We start from the raw sequence: 15,519 nt of genomic DNA, 5'->3' as shown, positions 1-15,519 counted from the left end.
AACTGTGAAAATTTGGAAGCAACCACGATATTTTTTAGTAGGTGAATAAATAAATCATGGTACTTGCAGACATGGAATTTTATCCAGCACTACAGAGAAATGAACTATCAAGCCATGAAAAAATATGGAGGGAGCTAGGCATGGTGGCTCATGCCTGTAATCCCAGCACTTGGGAGGTTGAAGCAAGAGGATCAAGGCCAGCCTGTACTACATAATAAGACCCTGTCTCAGAAAAAATAAATAAATAAAGACATAGAGAAATGTTACTTGCCTATTACTAAGTGAAGTCAATCTAAAATGGCTACATAACTATATACTCTAACTATATGACACTCTGGAAAAAGAAAAACTATGGAAACACTACAAAGATCAGGCGTAGAAAGAAAGGAAATATAAAAGGCAGAGCACAGAGGATTTTTAGAACAGAGAAACTGTATGATAATATAATGGTGAATGCATATCATTATACATTTGTCCAAACCTCTAGGATGTACAACACCAGGAGGGAACCCTGAACCAAGAATAATGAGTTTTTGTGATAATGTGTTAGTATAAGTGGCTTAATTTTAACAAATGTTTCACTCTACTGGGGAATGTTGACAATAAGGGAGGCTATGCATATGTGGGAATAGGGAGAGTATGAGAAATGCCTGTACCTTTCCTGTGATCCTAGAACTCTTTTTGTGTCTTTAAAGTTTTTAAAAATGTACCAGGGATTGCAAACATGTACTATTAGAGTTGTAGAAGTAAGCTTCATTGAGATCACATTTAAGCATACTTCCACGATTATACTCCCAGGAGGTAATCATGTGGCTCTCTTGAGGAGGAACATTCCAGGCTAAGAGAATAGCAAGTTTTAGGATCCTAAAGCAGGAACATATCTGGCATGAACATTTTGAGCAGAGGAATGACGTGATCTAACTTAAGTTTTTAAAGGATCATACTGGCTACTCTATTAAGGATGGACGGTCTAAAGGATTAAAGCTACAAGCAAAGATAGCAGATAAGTCAATCATGCAGTAACACAAGCAAAGTTTGATACTGGCTTTGACCAGTTGGAGTGGTGAGAAGTGTTTGAACTCTGGATGTATTTTGAAGGTAAAGCAAATCCAATTTTTTGATGGGTTGGAAGAACAGTAAAAGAGAAAAAAATGTAGTCAAGGGACTTTGGCATAATACAAGAAAGATGGAGTTGCTGTCAGCTGAGATAAGGAAGCTGAGATGGGGAGGGGTAAGAAACGCAGGAGTCCCTTTTTGATCATATTTGAGCTTGAGATGTTGGTTGGACAGCCAAGTACAGATGCCAAGTATGGATTTGGATATATGAGTCTGGAGTTTGGAAAATAGTTCTAGACTAGAGAAACTAATATGGGAGTCATTGGCTCGTCAGTGGTACTTGAAGCTGCAGAACTAGATAAGATGACTGGGGGAGGTGGAAAGAGACCGACTTGAATTTGAGCCCTGGTATACTCCAGTGTTATGAGTTAAGGGTGAAGAGGAAGAACCAACATAGGGGAGTAAGAAAGAGCAAATGCTGAAGAGAAAATCACTAGATAAAATGGTCACCTCTATCAGAAGTTGGCAATGAATCAAGATGAAGACTGAGAGTGACATTTAGCAATAAGGCAGTTGTTAATAATCTTGAAAAGAGCACTTTGACTAGAGTGGGCCTAAAAAAGAATGAGAAAAAGTGAAGACAGTGAATACAAGCAGTTCTTTTGAGTTTTGTAACAAAGGGGAGCAATATCTAGCAGAGGAAGTAGACCAAGAGAATGTCTTCTGTTACTTTTTTTTTTTAATGGAAGAGATAATAGCATGGCTTACATTCTGATGAAAATGATCTAATAGTAACCAAGAAACAAACCCATTGCCTAGGAGAGAATAGGAAAATGTTTGAGGCTTTGGCCTTAAGCATGTAAGAGATGGGACTAGTTGAACTAGGTATTGGCTTTTGTAGAAAGGTGTAGTGTATGTGAATGCAGATGCTAATAGAAGGGATAGATGTGACAGTGCAAGTTTAAAATTAAAATATATTCCCAGAAGGGGAGTTATAAACTTCTGTATTTTAATAAAAATTAGTGACGCCCTCGAGAATAATTCTGCTGATTTTATATTCCTAACAATTTGCTTAATTTTCCACATCCTTACCAATATTGCATTGTTTGAATCTTTTGCAGTCTGAAAGGGAAAGCTATTCTCTTCCAGTCTTTACAGCTTCTGTTCTGTCCCAAACCATTTACATGTAGTCCTTTTCTGGTTTGCAAAGAGACAAGAGCAGGTTGAGTGACCTGAAGTAAAGAAATGTCAGCAAGCTTGCAGTTCTCTTTCCATAATTACTCTGATGATATATGAAGACATTCAACCTATAGAGCTGTCAGCTAAATATCAAGTTCACTTTAGAATTTTAGAGATTAAAGGTGGAAAAGAAAAGATAAATCAGTGGAATAGATTTTGTTTGTACTGTTAGTTCCACCTGGTGCAAGATGCTACATAGTATATCTTACCCCTTGTACCTTCTTCCTAAGTACTGTTTTGAGGCTGGAGGACAAACAGCCAAACTGTAGCACATGCACACACACACACACACACACACACACACACACACACACACAGCTAATTTTCTATTGAAGGAACAGAGAAAAGACAGTCAAAAGATACAGTATAGACCTAACTTTGAATTATGTAAGTGAAAGGGATTAGAGGGAAATGGCATTATTCTACACTCTACACACCCAGCTCATCTGGAGGAAATGCAGCCTTTTCCAGGTTTCAGCTTCTCCAAGTTTACACGTAAGCTATTAGAGTAGAGAAAAAAATGAACCCTTGGTACTATATATGGTCATTGTTTACATTTATTGAGCTCTGTGCCAGTTACTGTGGGTGAGCAGTTTACATATGCTGTCTCCTTTATTCCACATAAGTTCCTGGTGAGTTATAGGTATTATTATTCTCACTTTATAGATAGGGAAACAGTGACTTACAGAGGTTAATCTGCTCAGATACCCAGGTAGTAAGGAAAGAGCTAGGATTAAAACCAGGTCAATATGACTCAAAAGCCCAGACTGTTAATCACTACCATTGTACCATGTGTTTATCTTTAGTTAGAAAATTATCTTTTTCTTCAGTTGAGACCTGTGAAGTAAGGTCATACACCTTTGGTTATAGGGAGTCTCTTCTAAAGGAGAGGACATCCAGTGGTGAGTTGCACAGGGAAGAAGTGTGTGATCTTGGAAGACAGACTTTTGTTTTTAAGTAATTAAAACTGGAAGTTGATCTCAGAAAAACAGATTTTGCATCGTTCTGTATATATCCCTTTCTGAACCTAGATCTTGAGAGTTGTCTGAAAGGGTACTTTTGAGTACTGGAAGCTACTAGCAAAAACAAAGGGCATCTTGATAAAGGATGGAGAATAGGGGTTAAGAAGGAAAAACTCAAGCACTTAATATAAGCTAATAATGACAAAATATTTTAATAAGCCAAATGATCTAGCATCTTCTCTGCTTATTTCTCAGTTGTTCTCCCTTATTTAATGAGATTTCCTCTATTGCTATAGCACATACAAAACAATGGCAATTCTGTAGTACTTGTATTCCACCTTTCTCACCTTATTGTGTTTTGCTGGGCTAGCCATTCAGTTCACAGCATTGTTTCCCCTAAGCTCCAACACAGCCTCAGCATCCATTTTACCGTGGTCTAGTGTCCCGAATGTAAAAGTAAAGATGGGGTATTTTCCCCATCTGTAATTATGGCAGATGTAATCAGCAAAAAATATTAGAGATTTCCTTTTTCATTCTAGCTTTTAAAAGTCTTTTATTTCACTAAGAAAAGTGTCATTTCCCTTGGTGCTGCTACATTAGTACCAAAGAAGCAACTGTTACTGGCTACAGTGACTGCTAACCTATCAATGTCATCATTTCCCAGCAGCCCATCAGTGCAATAATAGATCTCTTCTAAAGGAAAAATTTGGGACTAGGTGAGAAATGCAGCAGGGAACACAAGGAAAATTACTATACCTAGAGAAAACCTTGAAAGTCCAAGTTAACTGCCTGCTGGGGTTTTTTGTTTTTTTGTTTGTTTTTTGTTTTGTTTTTTTTGTACCAGGGATGAAACTCAGGACCTTGCACTTGTAAGGCAGGCAGTGGCATCACTGAGCTAAATCCCCGGCCCTAGATTTTATACTTTTTGAAGGTAGTGTCTAATTTCAGAAAGTTCAGTGGTCTGATACCTATGCAATAAAGCTGAGTCAGTGTGAATAATTGATAACCTGCCCAAGCCTTCTCTTTCCTAGTCTTAAACCAGGCAGGCATAACGTTGGGTTACAACAACCCATCTCATACTTTTCTACTATAAATTTGTACTTTAGCGTAATAGTAGCCAGCTGTGCATCTCAGTAGCTGCACCTGGGGAATACAGGAACCAATCTTTGTGTTTACCTACTTGGTGCAATTAACAGCAAAGTGTGTGTACATGTACAAAAGTGTCAAATCGAGAGTTTTACCCACAGAATGCTCCGTCTAACAGGTTTTGCGTATGTTTACCTGATCATCACAGGGGGTAAAATATACCCACACCACTCTTCTCTTATGAAAACATGTATTTTATCATAATGGAATGTGGGTGTGACTCACAGTATCTGCACCTGGGGAAAGCAAAAACCCATCTGTGCATTCACCCACTTGGCAGACGAACAGCAAGGTGTGTACAGGAGCTCCAAAGCAGCAACAGGTGAGTTTTACCCATGAAATGCCCACTGCTAAATTTCTGTGCATTTAGGATTTGTTTTTAAAAAGTTTTCATTTGATTTTCCTGGTAGAAGTAGCCCAATTCAGTACAATGGCACATGAAAAACCAGATTTACAAATTCTGGAGGAGGTCAAAAATGAATCATCAGATTACTCGTGCATGGATGACGAAGATGATAATGACTTTGACATTGGCCATGTGAGCCAAAGTTCCTGTGACAGTGAAACGGAGCAAGAATCAACTGATAACCACACAGGGAATATAGATCTCCTTGATTCGGATGATGAAAAAAACAACAATGTGAGTGCATATTTGAGTAGTCACAATGTTGCAAAATGGTCATACAACCAAATGGAACAATCCAATGTTAGAAATAGGTCCAAAAATGTAGTGAAGATCTTGGGAAGGGTGAAACCTATTGGACAGAATCCCAGCACTGCCATTCTATGTTGGAAATTGTAACAGACGAAATGCTACATGATGTTATGAAACACGCAAAGGCTGAAATACAAGCAAAATATCTGTATGCACCAATAGCCATAGTCAAAAATGTATTTATGATGACATGTCACTAGCTGAATGAAAGCATTCAAAGGTCTGCTGTACTTAACAGGGATTTCTCATGGTAATCACAGGAATGTAAAAGACTTACAGAAAAGCGATGGGTCAAAATATGGCATAAAAATGTATGTCCTTGTAGATGCAAAGACATTATGCTTTCAATTTAGAAATTTATCCTGGAGCTGAGCCATCAGGTCCTTATTCCTATAGTAATAAACCAAATGATGTTGTGAACAGACTTGTTGCTCCCATCTCCCAAACTAATCAGAATGAGATTTGACAATTGGGTTACCAGTTTCCAATTGATGTTACATTTGTTAACAGACCACAAGTTGACCACTGTAGGAACTGTATGCAGGAACAAAGCAGAAATGCCACATGAAATATTGCAATTTCAAAACAGAATTGCATAGTACAGTCTTTGGATTTCAGAAAGATTTACATTGGCCTTATGTGACAAAGAAAAACAAACTGGTACTGCTGATTTGATGTCAACATTGCCTCATGATGAAAATATTGATAGAGATACCTCAATAAAACAGAAGCCTGAGATGGAAACTCTCTACAACAAAACCAAAGGCGGAGTAGATGTTGTTGATGAGATGCAGCAACTATGATATCACTCAAAAAACAAAGCATTGGCCAATGGTTGTGTTTTACTCAATCCTAAACATGTGTGGCGTAAATAGTTTGATAGTTTACAAAGAAAATAACAAGTGCAAAATACCACGGAGAAATTTTCTTAGAGGATTGGGCCTGGAACTCATAAGAGAGCATTTATAGCATAGGAAAAACAAAATGTTTTTGCCCAGGGAACTACCCAAAAAAATTGTGGAGCACGCTGGTGAGCTGACAGGGGAACAGGCAGGCACAGCATCACAAAGACACCTACTATAACAACAGGAAAACTAAAAAGATGTCAACTGTGCCCTACAAGACAGGACAGAAAAACAAAACATATGTGCTATCAGTATAAGCAATACTTGACTATAGAGCGTGCAGTTTTCATGTGTGAAGACTGCCTTCAGTGTGACAGTTGAAGCAAAGATTATTTCTATGGTAGGCTTTTTTTTGTATTTACATTATAGTTCACAAAGGTTTTTATTTCTGATGTTATCTTTTAGGTTTTGTAAGCAAGTAAACCGCTGATGTGAAAATGTTGATGTCTTCTAAGCACTCATTACATATTTGATATTTTATTTTATTGATATCTTATTTTCCTGCTAAGTGCATGTTATACAATGTAGCAGGAAGCTCTTGACAAAACAGGAAGAGAGGTGACAAGAATGGCCTGCCACATAGGAAGGGAGAGCTAAGCACATGTGCTGTCAGTGTAAGTAAGGCGTGTGCTTGGAACATGCATTTGTCATGTGTGAAGACTGCCTTGGGTCTGACAGTTGAAGCAAAGGTTATTTTTGTTGTAGAATTCTATTGGTATTGTCATTATAGTTCATAAAGGATTTATTTCTGATGTTGTCTTTTAAGTTTTGTATGCAAGTACACAGCTGATGTGAAAATGTTGATGTTTATTCTAAATGCATAATACATATTAAGAATTTAATACTTTATTTTAATTTTATGTTCCTGTTAACTACACACTGTATAATAACCTCCTGACAAAACAGCAAGACCAGCAAGATGTCAAGTATGTCCTACAAAAGGCCAGGAAAGCAAAATACATGTGCTGTCAGTGTAAGCAATATGTGTGTATGGAACACGCTGTTGTCATGTGTGAAGATTGCCTTAGGTGTGATAATTGAAATAAAGATTTTATTTTATTTTATTTTATTTTTTGGTACCAGAGATTGAACTCGGGACCTTGCACTTGCAAGGCAGGTGGTGGAACCACTGAGCTAAATCCCCAGCCCTAAAGTTTTTTTGTAGAGTGCTATTGGTATTTTCATTGTAGTTCATATAGGAATTTATTTCTCCTGTTCTTTTTTAGTCTTCGTACACCAAAAAACAATTGATGTTGAAAGTTTTGTTGCTTTTTTATAAACACTAGATAAATTCAATACTTTATTTTTGTGATTTTTCCTGTTAAGCATTCAATGTTTAATATAATAAAACTTATATAATTAAAATTAGTAATTCATCATTATAAATATTCTAAAGAATAAACATGGTATATAATACCCATGTTTATGTCTCTTTATGATACAATTAGCATTATACCCCTTAATAGTCATCATGGACTGCTGAGACACTTGAATGAAATGAAATATGGTTTCCTATTTTTAATGTATTATTCTACTATTGTAGAGTCATATTAATTTACTAATTTCTGTTTTAATTAATTCACATGTGTTAATATTTGACAAAAGAAAAGGTCAGATATGTGCCAAATTGCAGCTTTAACATGGAGATAAAAATTATGATCCTAAATAATCCTTTTTGAAATAGATTATTCATTCCTTTAAAATCACAGTGTTTCCCATCACAGTTTGTAGTCTGCCTATTTGCTCCAGAATATAAAATCTTTACTTTCCCCATAAAGACATCAGTATAAAATAGCCCCAAAATTTGCTCCTTTTGACCCTGGCCTCCACAACAAACACAAAGTGTGTGAACCCACCTCCCCCTTCTAAAATTACAATAGCTCTTTCTTTCACATGTATGTGGTGCTATTCTTTCTTGAAAAGAGGAAGGAGGAAAAATGTCTAATTTGGTTTAAATTTATTTTGAGACCAAAATAAGATACAGTGGTTGGGAATTATGCTCTTCTGCAGTACCCTTCTTCCATAGATGCTACTCTCCAAAATGTTTGCACTTAAATCTACCAAGTATACACTCTCCCTGCAAGGCCTCCCAGGGAACTGCAACTCTTCCGTCAAACATGTCCTACTCACAAAACCTTTCTCTACTGCCCTCCTACCCTCCCAAGTAAAGTTAATCTTTTCATCTGTCCCCATCTTTACATACCTTTCTGATAGCATTTGTCACATTGTACAGATTTATTTACAGTGTTTACAAATCTCCCAATCAGAATGAACTCCTTCATAGCAGAGATTTTTTTTTTAATTCATTTGTTCATTTCCCAGTACCTCACATATAATAGCTGTTGAATAAAAGCTGTCATATTGGATTGAATCTTTATGGAACTACTGTTATCTCTGTAAGGTAAGTTAGGAAAAGATCATGAAAGAGGGTACAAAATTTGCTATTGAGTAAATTCCAAGATATACTAGCCTTCCAGACAATGGTTTTGTTTTCAGATGTGTACATTATAAACAAAGCCACATGGGATTCTAAGGCTCCACAGAGGAAGATGTGTATGGAAGTGTTTTGATAAGGCAAGGGAAGGAGAGGAAACTTTCAAGCCTGTGTTTTATGCTCTTCTAGAAGCCTTGGTCATTCATAACCTCTAAGTGCTCATGAGGTTACCATAATGTATGTATTAAGCAAGACTCAAACAGAGAAAAGAAATAATATGATGTTTATGGACTAGAGAAATTATTTTAGAAATTAGACCTTGTACAATTTTGGGTGAAGATGGAGAAATGGATCTAAATGTTCAGTGGGAAAAAAAATCACAGATCAGCCCTCCTGAAATAATGGCATGGATAGACACATTAAAGCTTGCAAGGAAATCTAAAAGCTAGGCACAGCTGACTGCTGTAGTTGACCGTGAAAGGATGGGAAGTGAGAAGGGATAGAAGTCAGTAGAATGCTGTTGCCTCATTGAATGCTTGGGGTCATTGATCAGGAGGCTGGTAATTCTGGAACAGAACAGGGAAGAACCAAGGGAAAACTGTAACTAGTGACATTTCTACATATTAACTCACCACTTTTAATCACAATTTTCAGAAAGTCATTGCAGCTACTTCACTTCCACCTTTAAATCTCACACAAATTTTTCTTTTGGCCAGTTCTACTCATAATCAGGAATGGGTTCTGGCAAATTTAATTCTTGTTCAGCCAGGTTAGCACAGGATAAACCACAATATATGTCTAAATTTTATAAATTGAATTTAGTTTTAATTCTGAAAGCAGTGCTCACTTTAACAGGAAAAAGAGCTAAGAAATAGTATGGCTTTGTTTCCACAAAAATCATTCTTAGGTATTACCTAGAAACAAACCTTGGTAGCACACATTTCAGAAACAAAAATTGATTGTAAATCCTAAATACTGAAGAAAATGTTTAAGTTATTATATAACATTTCTTTGACTATATACATTTCTTTTACTTCAGTTTGATGATCAACAAAGAATATAGGTATAGGTTTTAAAGCAGCCATCTTTTGAGATCTTCTGAAGAAAGATCCAAGCAAAAAAAGGAAATAATATTTAGTTTTATTTCATATAACTCATCTACCAAACCTGTGAGTCTCCTAAACACGAAGTAACTCAAGATCATGTTCCTCTAAGAAAGTGAAATAAATCGGACACACATGTTTAAATGCCACATTGTTTCTCTGGTGTGAGAAACTGAGTGTGGAAATGAGGACTGAGATGTATAATGGATGTTGGGAAATGGGAAGAAATTCAAATGGGAAGGGGAACAAGGGGGGGTGGGCGAGGAAGGAAGGGACAAGAAAAACAGAGAAAATAGAAGGAAAAAATGGAAACAAAGCTTTTGTAGATAGGGAAGGGAGGGAGCTTGAGGGGGGGAATGGGATAAAATAAAATTTATTTTTTAAAATAAAACAATAAATTTTTAAATTCTGAGGCAAAAAAAAGTTGAAAATTTACCCAGAATTTAGAATAATTTATATCCTAGGTTATCTTTTTATCTGGCTTAGTTAGGTTTTTTGTTTGTTTTGTTTTAAGCAGGGTCTTGCTGTGTAGTTCAGGCTAGCCTTGAACTTACTGTGTAGCTCAAGCTGGCCTTGAACTCTCATGCCTCAGCCTCCCAAGTGCTGGGATTACAGACTTGCGCCACCATGCCCAGCTTAATTGGTTATTTTTACCCTACTTTTTAGAAACTTTTTTTATTGAAGGGATAACTTCTGAATAAAAGTACAAAAAGTAACCTAATCTTGAATGCAATTCAGTGACTTTTCACATATCTGTGTATCAATGTAATGTCAAAACTGTAGAACTTTTGCAGTACCCTTGATTGATTTTCCTTGGGCCCTTTGTACTTCCCAGGTAAATGCCTTATATATTTATATTTTTCATTACAATAAATGGTTCAATGTTTGGAACAATGATGGAGGGAATTGAATATTAGCAATAAATTGAAAATATTAAATAGTGTGTCCCATAACTGCTTTGAATTACATCTACTTTATGTCACTTTCTCTTTCTGCTTTTACCCTAAAACAGGTAATCAGATCCTGTCCCTTGGGAGCCTCTCAAAAGATCAGATTTATCCAATGAAACTCAAGGGCATCTCCATCTGCTATTCAACTCTCAAATCTGCCTTATGTGGAAATTATGTCAGCTTTGGCGTCTTCAAGTTGTATGGGGACAACCATTTTGACAATGTACTCCAGGCCTTTGTCAAAATGCTGCTGTCAGTGTCCCACAGTGACTTGCTAGTAAGCAATCATATACCATGGAAGTCTTTGTGTGAAACATGAAGTAACACCACCACAGGCCTGGAATTGTTATCATGAAGCCTAGGGATTAGAATATCACCAGAACATTTTATGTTTTAAGACAGCATACTTGATCTACCTTACCAAATTTGGACAACTGTATTGATGTGTTTATATAATTAAATGTGCAGGTTAAAAAGATGCAGCTACCACCTGTGACAAGTTGGTCATCTAGAATACTCCAGGTTCTGCATATAGAAAAAATGTAATTAGCAGTTTCAACTAATTACTCACAAATATTCATGATTCACAAAAGTCCTGTTTTTCCTGGAGCAGGAAATAGGTATTATGTGTATTTTCTCCTTCCCTTCACTCTACTTTTTAGACTTTTCCTGCTATTTGGCTTAATTTTCCATTAAAATTCTGATGTGAATACAGTACCAAAATGAAAGTTGAATCTGATGTGACTGTACTGTGTAAACTGCCACTCAGTAACCACTAAACTTGAACTAATGGCCTATTTCTTCAGGCTATACCTTTATAATGAATGAATTAAACTAAGTGATCTCTAAATCTTTTATCTGCTCTACCATGTACAGTGGACCCTTGACTTACAAACTCTATCAGTTCCCAAGGGCTGGTTGTAACTCAAGTCAGTTGTAAGTCAAAACAGCTGAAATATGGATGTTTACCTGAGTACATCCTGTAGATAACAAGAGGCAGATGAACCTTCCATTAACCTAATTAACCCAAGTTGTTCGTATGTCAGGCCAGTCATAACTTGAGAGTCCACTGTAGTTTCTACAATGTCAATAGTCTTGAAACTTTAAAGCCTATCAGAAACACCTGGGGTGCTTTTTGGAAATTCAGATTTTCTGGCTCCCTCATTGGCCTCTATCATCAGACATTTTAAAAATATCTCTGCCAGATTATATATAATAAACTCATATATGCCTAGCATGGTTGCAGTAATTATTTGGGTAAGTCAGCCAAATTTAACTTCAGATTAGTTCAGACTTTCCCATTTTCTTTCACCTCAAAGTTGCAAGTATGATCTGGTGGGCCTTTGTTGATCAGCCTGTATGAGAATGCTCCACAACCTTCTCTAATGAACTAGGGTACCCTCTTCCTCCCCATTGTCAGCTAATCTTTTTTTTTTTTTTTTTTTGGTACTGGGGATCGAACTCTGGTCCTTGTGCTTCAGCTAATCTTTATAGAACCACACCTCAAGCAAAAGTTGTTAACCCCTATAGTAGAATGGTTTTTTTGCCTGTATGACAAAAATTACAAAGTAAAAACTTGAGTCTAATCAGCTACATGTTAGAGCCACCTTGTTGAAGGAACTATTCACTACAGGTGAAGTTCATCAAGAAAACTAATGTCACTCTGAATTTTTTTCCCACATTTAATAGTCGAGCAAACCTCCAATTCAGTAATTCTCAAAACCAAAAATAATATAACACACTGTTTAGCATATACATTTAAAATGCATATTTTAGGGCCTTACTCCAGAGCTTTTCATTTAGTGAGTGTGGAGTGGGGATTAGGAAATTGCATTTTGAACAAGCAGCCCAAATGATTCTTATGGAGAATCTCACTTAAGAAATGCTACCCCAGCTTAATCTCACTTTAAGAAATGCTACTCCAGTTTATCTTTCATGTAACTTTCGTGCTTCTTTGATATTGGTTTGGTTTGTATTTAAAACTTTCCAGGTATCTTTTTTATACCTTTATCTTTTGCCTGTAGAATATGGTAAATATTAAGCCATTTACCAAGTAATTATTTAGTTAGATAGGTTGGCATTGTATAAATACAGCAGACTGTGATGCCAAATCTTAATTCTAGTGCATATTTTTAAATTAAAAAAATAAAGTACAGGGCCAAGGATATAGCTCAGTGGTGCTGCACCTACCTAACAAGCTCAAGGTCCTGAGTTCAATCCCCGGTACCAAAAAATAAATAAATAAATAAAATACAGTTACCTACCCACTCTTAAGCTCTTTTCATTGGTAACAGTATTCTAGTTCAGAAAAATAATTCAGCCTTCTAAATGATTTTACTTACATTTAGGTATTAGCCATGTAGGGTAAAATTGAAATAATGTACTATGCTGTAGCTTCAAATTAAGGTTTCTAGAGATCAAGAGATTCCTATTAGGACACCTTTAAATGTTTAATTGGGACTTGTCATTTGTTTATATATTTATTGACTTTGTATTTAAGTAAGTACAATCTCCATTATTACAAATGTTCATTTCCCCTGGACTGTCATGTCTTTTTCTTCACCGTGGCTTAACATTCAGTGTATTTCTGTGTTGCAGCAATATCGGAAGTTGAGCCAGTCTTATTACCCGCTCCTGGAATGTCTCACCCAAGACCACATGAGCTTCATCGCCAATTTAGAGCCTCCTGTGCTCCTGTATGTTCTCACCTCTATGTCAGAGGGACTCACAAGTCTTGGTAAGGATCATGAAGGACTTTGTTTCCATGGAGAAAACTTGACTGACTGCATCTCTTATTGTATGTGTTTATTGAAACTGATCTACAGAAGTGAAAGACTATAAACCAAATGGAAAGATTATTTTATAACTGGAATTTGCAAGTAGGAAAGTGCAATTTTTCATAGGTTAACACAGTTATTTTTAACCAGCCTATCAAAGTATCATTAATATATAATAAAATTCTCTAATTTTAAGGGAGCAGTTTAGAGAGGCCTGACAAATGTCTACACAATCATGAACCACCACAACCAATGTATAGAATACTTTGACACCACAAAAAGCTCCCACGTGGCCTCTTTAGATCAGTTCCTTCTCACTACCCTCAGCCCCAAGGAAACACAGTCTCTACCTTCTCTTTGCCCCTTCCAGAATTTCCTTTAAGAATTGAAGTTATTTGTGTCTGGTTCCTTTCATTGAACATAATGCCTCTGAGATTTTTCCATGTTGTTTTATAAATCATTTACTTCATTTCTTTCTGTTGCTGATTATTATTCCATTGTATGGATTACCACAGTTTGTTTATCCATTCACCGGCTGGTTAACAATGTGTTTGTTTCCCTTATTTCACTGTTTTGAATATGGCTACTATGAACATTCATGTACAAGTCTTTACTTGATTTTGTTTTGTTGTTTTCCCTGAGTAAACATCTATAAGTAGGGCTTCCAGGTGCTAAATTGTTTTGGTTTGGGGTTTTTTGGTTTTGGGTTTTGGTTTTGGTTTTGTTTGCAGCACTGGAAATTGAACCCAGGGCCTCATGCATGCTAGCCAAGTGATCTGCAACTGAGCTACATCCCATCCCTTTCATTTTTTTGAGATAAGGCCTTCCCAAGTTACCCAGACTATCTTTGAATTTATGATCCTCCTGATTTAGTCTCTCAGGTAGCTCGGATTGCAGGTAATGCAACCTCACCCAGTTGCTAAGTATATTTTTAACATTTTAAGAAATGAACATAGTCCCAAGGTGACTGTACTATTTTGTTCCAGCAGTGTAGGAGGGTTCCGGTTGCTTTTTACCTTCAGTAACACTTGCTATTAGTCTTTTTAACATCAGCAGTCCTACTGGATGTAAAATGGAATCTCATTATGGTTTTAATTTCCATTTCACTAATGAATCCTGATTTAATGGTCTAGTCATGTTTATTTGCCATTCTTGTCTCTTCTTGGTGAGGTATTCAAATTTTTCTCTCATTTTTTTAAATTGCTTTATTTTGTTACTGAGTTGTAAGAGCTGTTAGACATTCTGGATATACATCCCTTGTCAGATATATGTTTTGCAATTATGTTTCATCCCTATTTGTCTTTGTATTTTTCTAACAGTATCCTCTGAAGAGCAAAATTTTTAATTTAGTTAATTGTTATGGTTTACATTTTGGGAAGATTCTAAGAAATCTTTGCTTGTTTTCTTCTAAAAGTTCTATACCTTAGCTCTAAAATTTCAGTCGGTGACCTACTTTAATTTAACTTTTATATATGGTATGAGGTAAAGTCTCAAATTCTTTAATGTATGGATATTCAATTGTTCTAATACCTTTTATTGAAAAATATCCTTTACCTGATTACTTTATACCAGGAATGTGTGTCCTAATTTTATACCAGCTCTTAAAATATTATAGTATAGCTCTTAATGTAGTTTTTCTCTTTTAAAATATACTTGGCTATTCTGAGTCCTTTGCCTTTTAATAGAAATTTTAGAATCAACTTATCAATTTCTCTTGTTTAAAAAAAGAATAGGGGAATTTTGATTGGAACTACTTTGAATCTCTAGCTCAATTATGGATAATGAACACATAAAAATATTTAGTGTTCAGTTTCTGAAAATGTTATCTGTCTACTCATTTAAATATTCCTTAAGTTTTCTCAACAGCATCTTTATAGCTTTGAATTTTAGTCTTGTACATATTTTATTATATTTGTAAATAAATATTCCATAGGTTTATGCTATTGTAAATGGTGTTTTTAAATTTCCAATATATTTGCTACTGTACAGAATTGAATTTGATGCTTTTGTATATTGAATTCATACCCTGCAGCCTTACTAAATTCATTAATTCTAGCAGCTTTTGGTAGATTTCTTAAAATAGTCTATATAGATTTGTTGGTAGATAAAGAAATTTTACCTCATTCATTCCAATCTGTATGCCCTTTTTTTTTTTTCTTGACTTAACACATTTGCTAGAACCTGGGAAACTATTGAATAGAAGTGAGTGACATAGGAAACATTCTTTCTTAT

The 15,519-nt window shown here is 35.8% G+C and overlaps 1 protein-coding gene across 4 annotated transcripts in view; it reads left to right on the top strand.

The window, feature by feature from the left end:
- Positions 1 to 15,519, top strand: part of Ranbp17 (RAN binding protein 17) — a 348,452-nt gene that overhangs the window by 291,816 nt on the left and 41,117 nt on the right. For all 4 annotated transcript variants that reach the window (XM_004836388.4, XM_013078434.3, XM_021239677.2 and 1 more), the window contains 2 exons: positions 10,573 to 10,787; positions 13,109 to 13,247. In XM_004836388.4, coding sequence (XP_004836445.2) covers positions 10,573 to 10,787; positions 13,109 to 13,247 — 354 coding nt within the window. The remainder of the gene's footprint in view (positions 1 to 10,572; positions 10,788 to 13,108; positions 13,248 to 15,519) is intronic.

This window comes from Heterocephalus glaber, unplaced genomic scaffold (genome assembly GCF_053883595.1).
Source record: "Heterocephalus glaber isolate CG9 unplaced genomic scaffold, H.glaber_assembly_v1.0 deba00001606, whole genome shotgun sequence".
NCBI classification, from domain to species: Eukaryota; Metazoa; Chordata; class Mammalia; order Rodentia; family Bathyergidae; genus Heterocephalus; species Heterocephalus glaber.
This window is presented reverse-complemented; position numbering and strand designations above follow the sequence as displayed.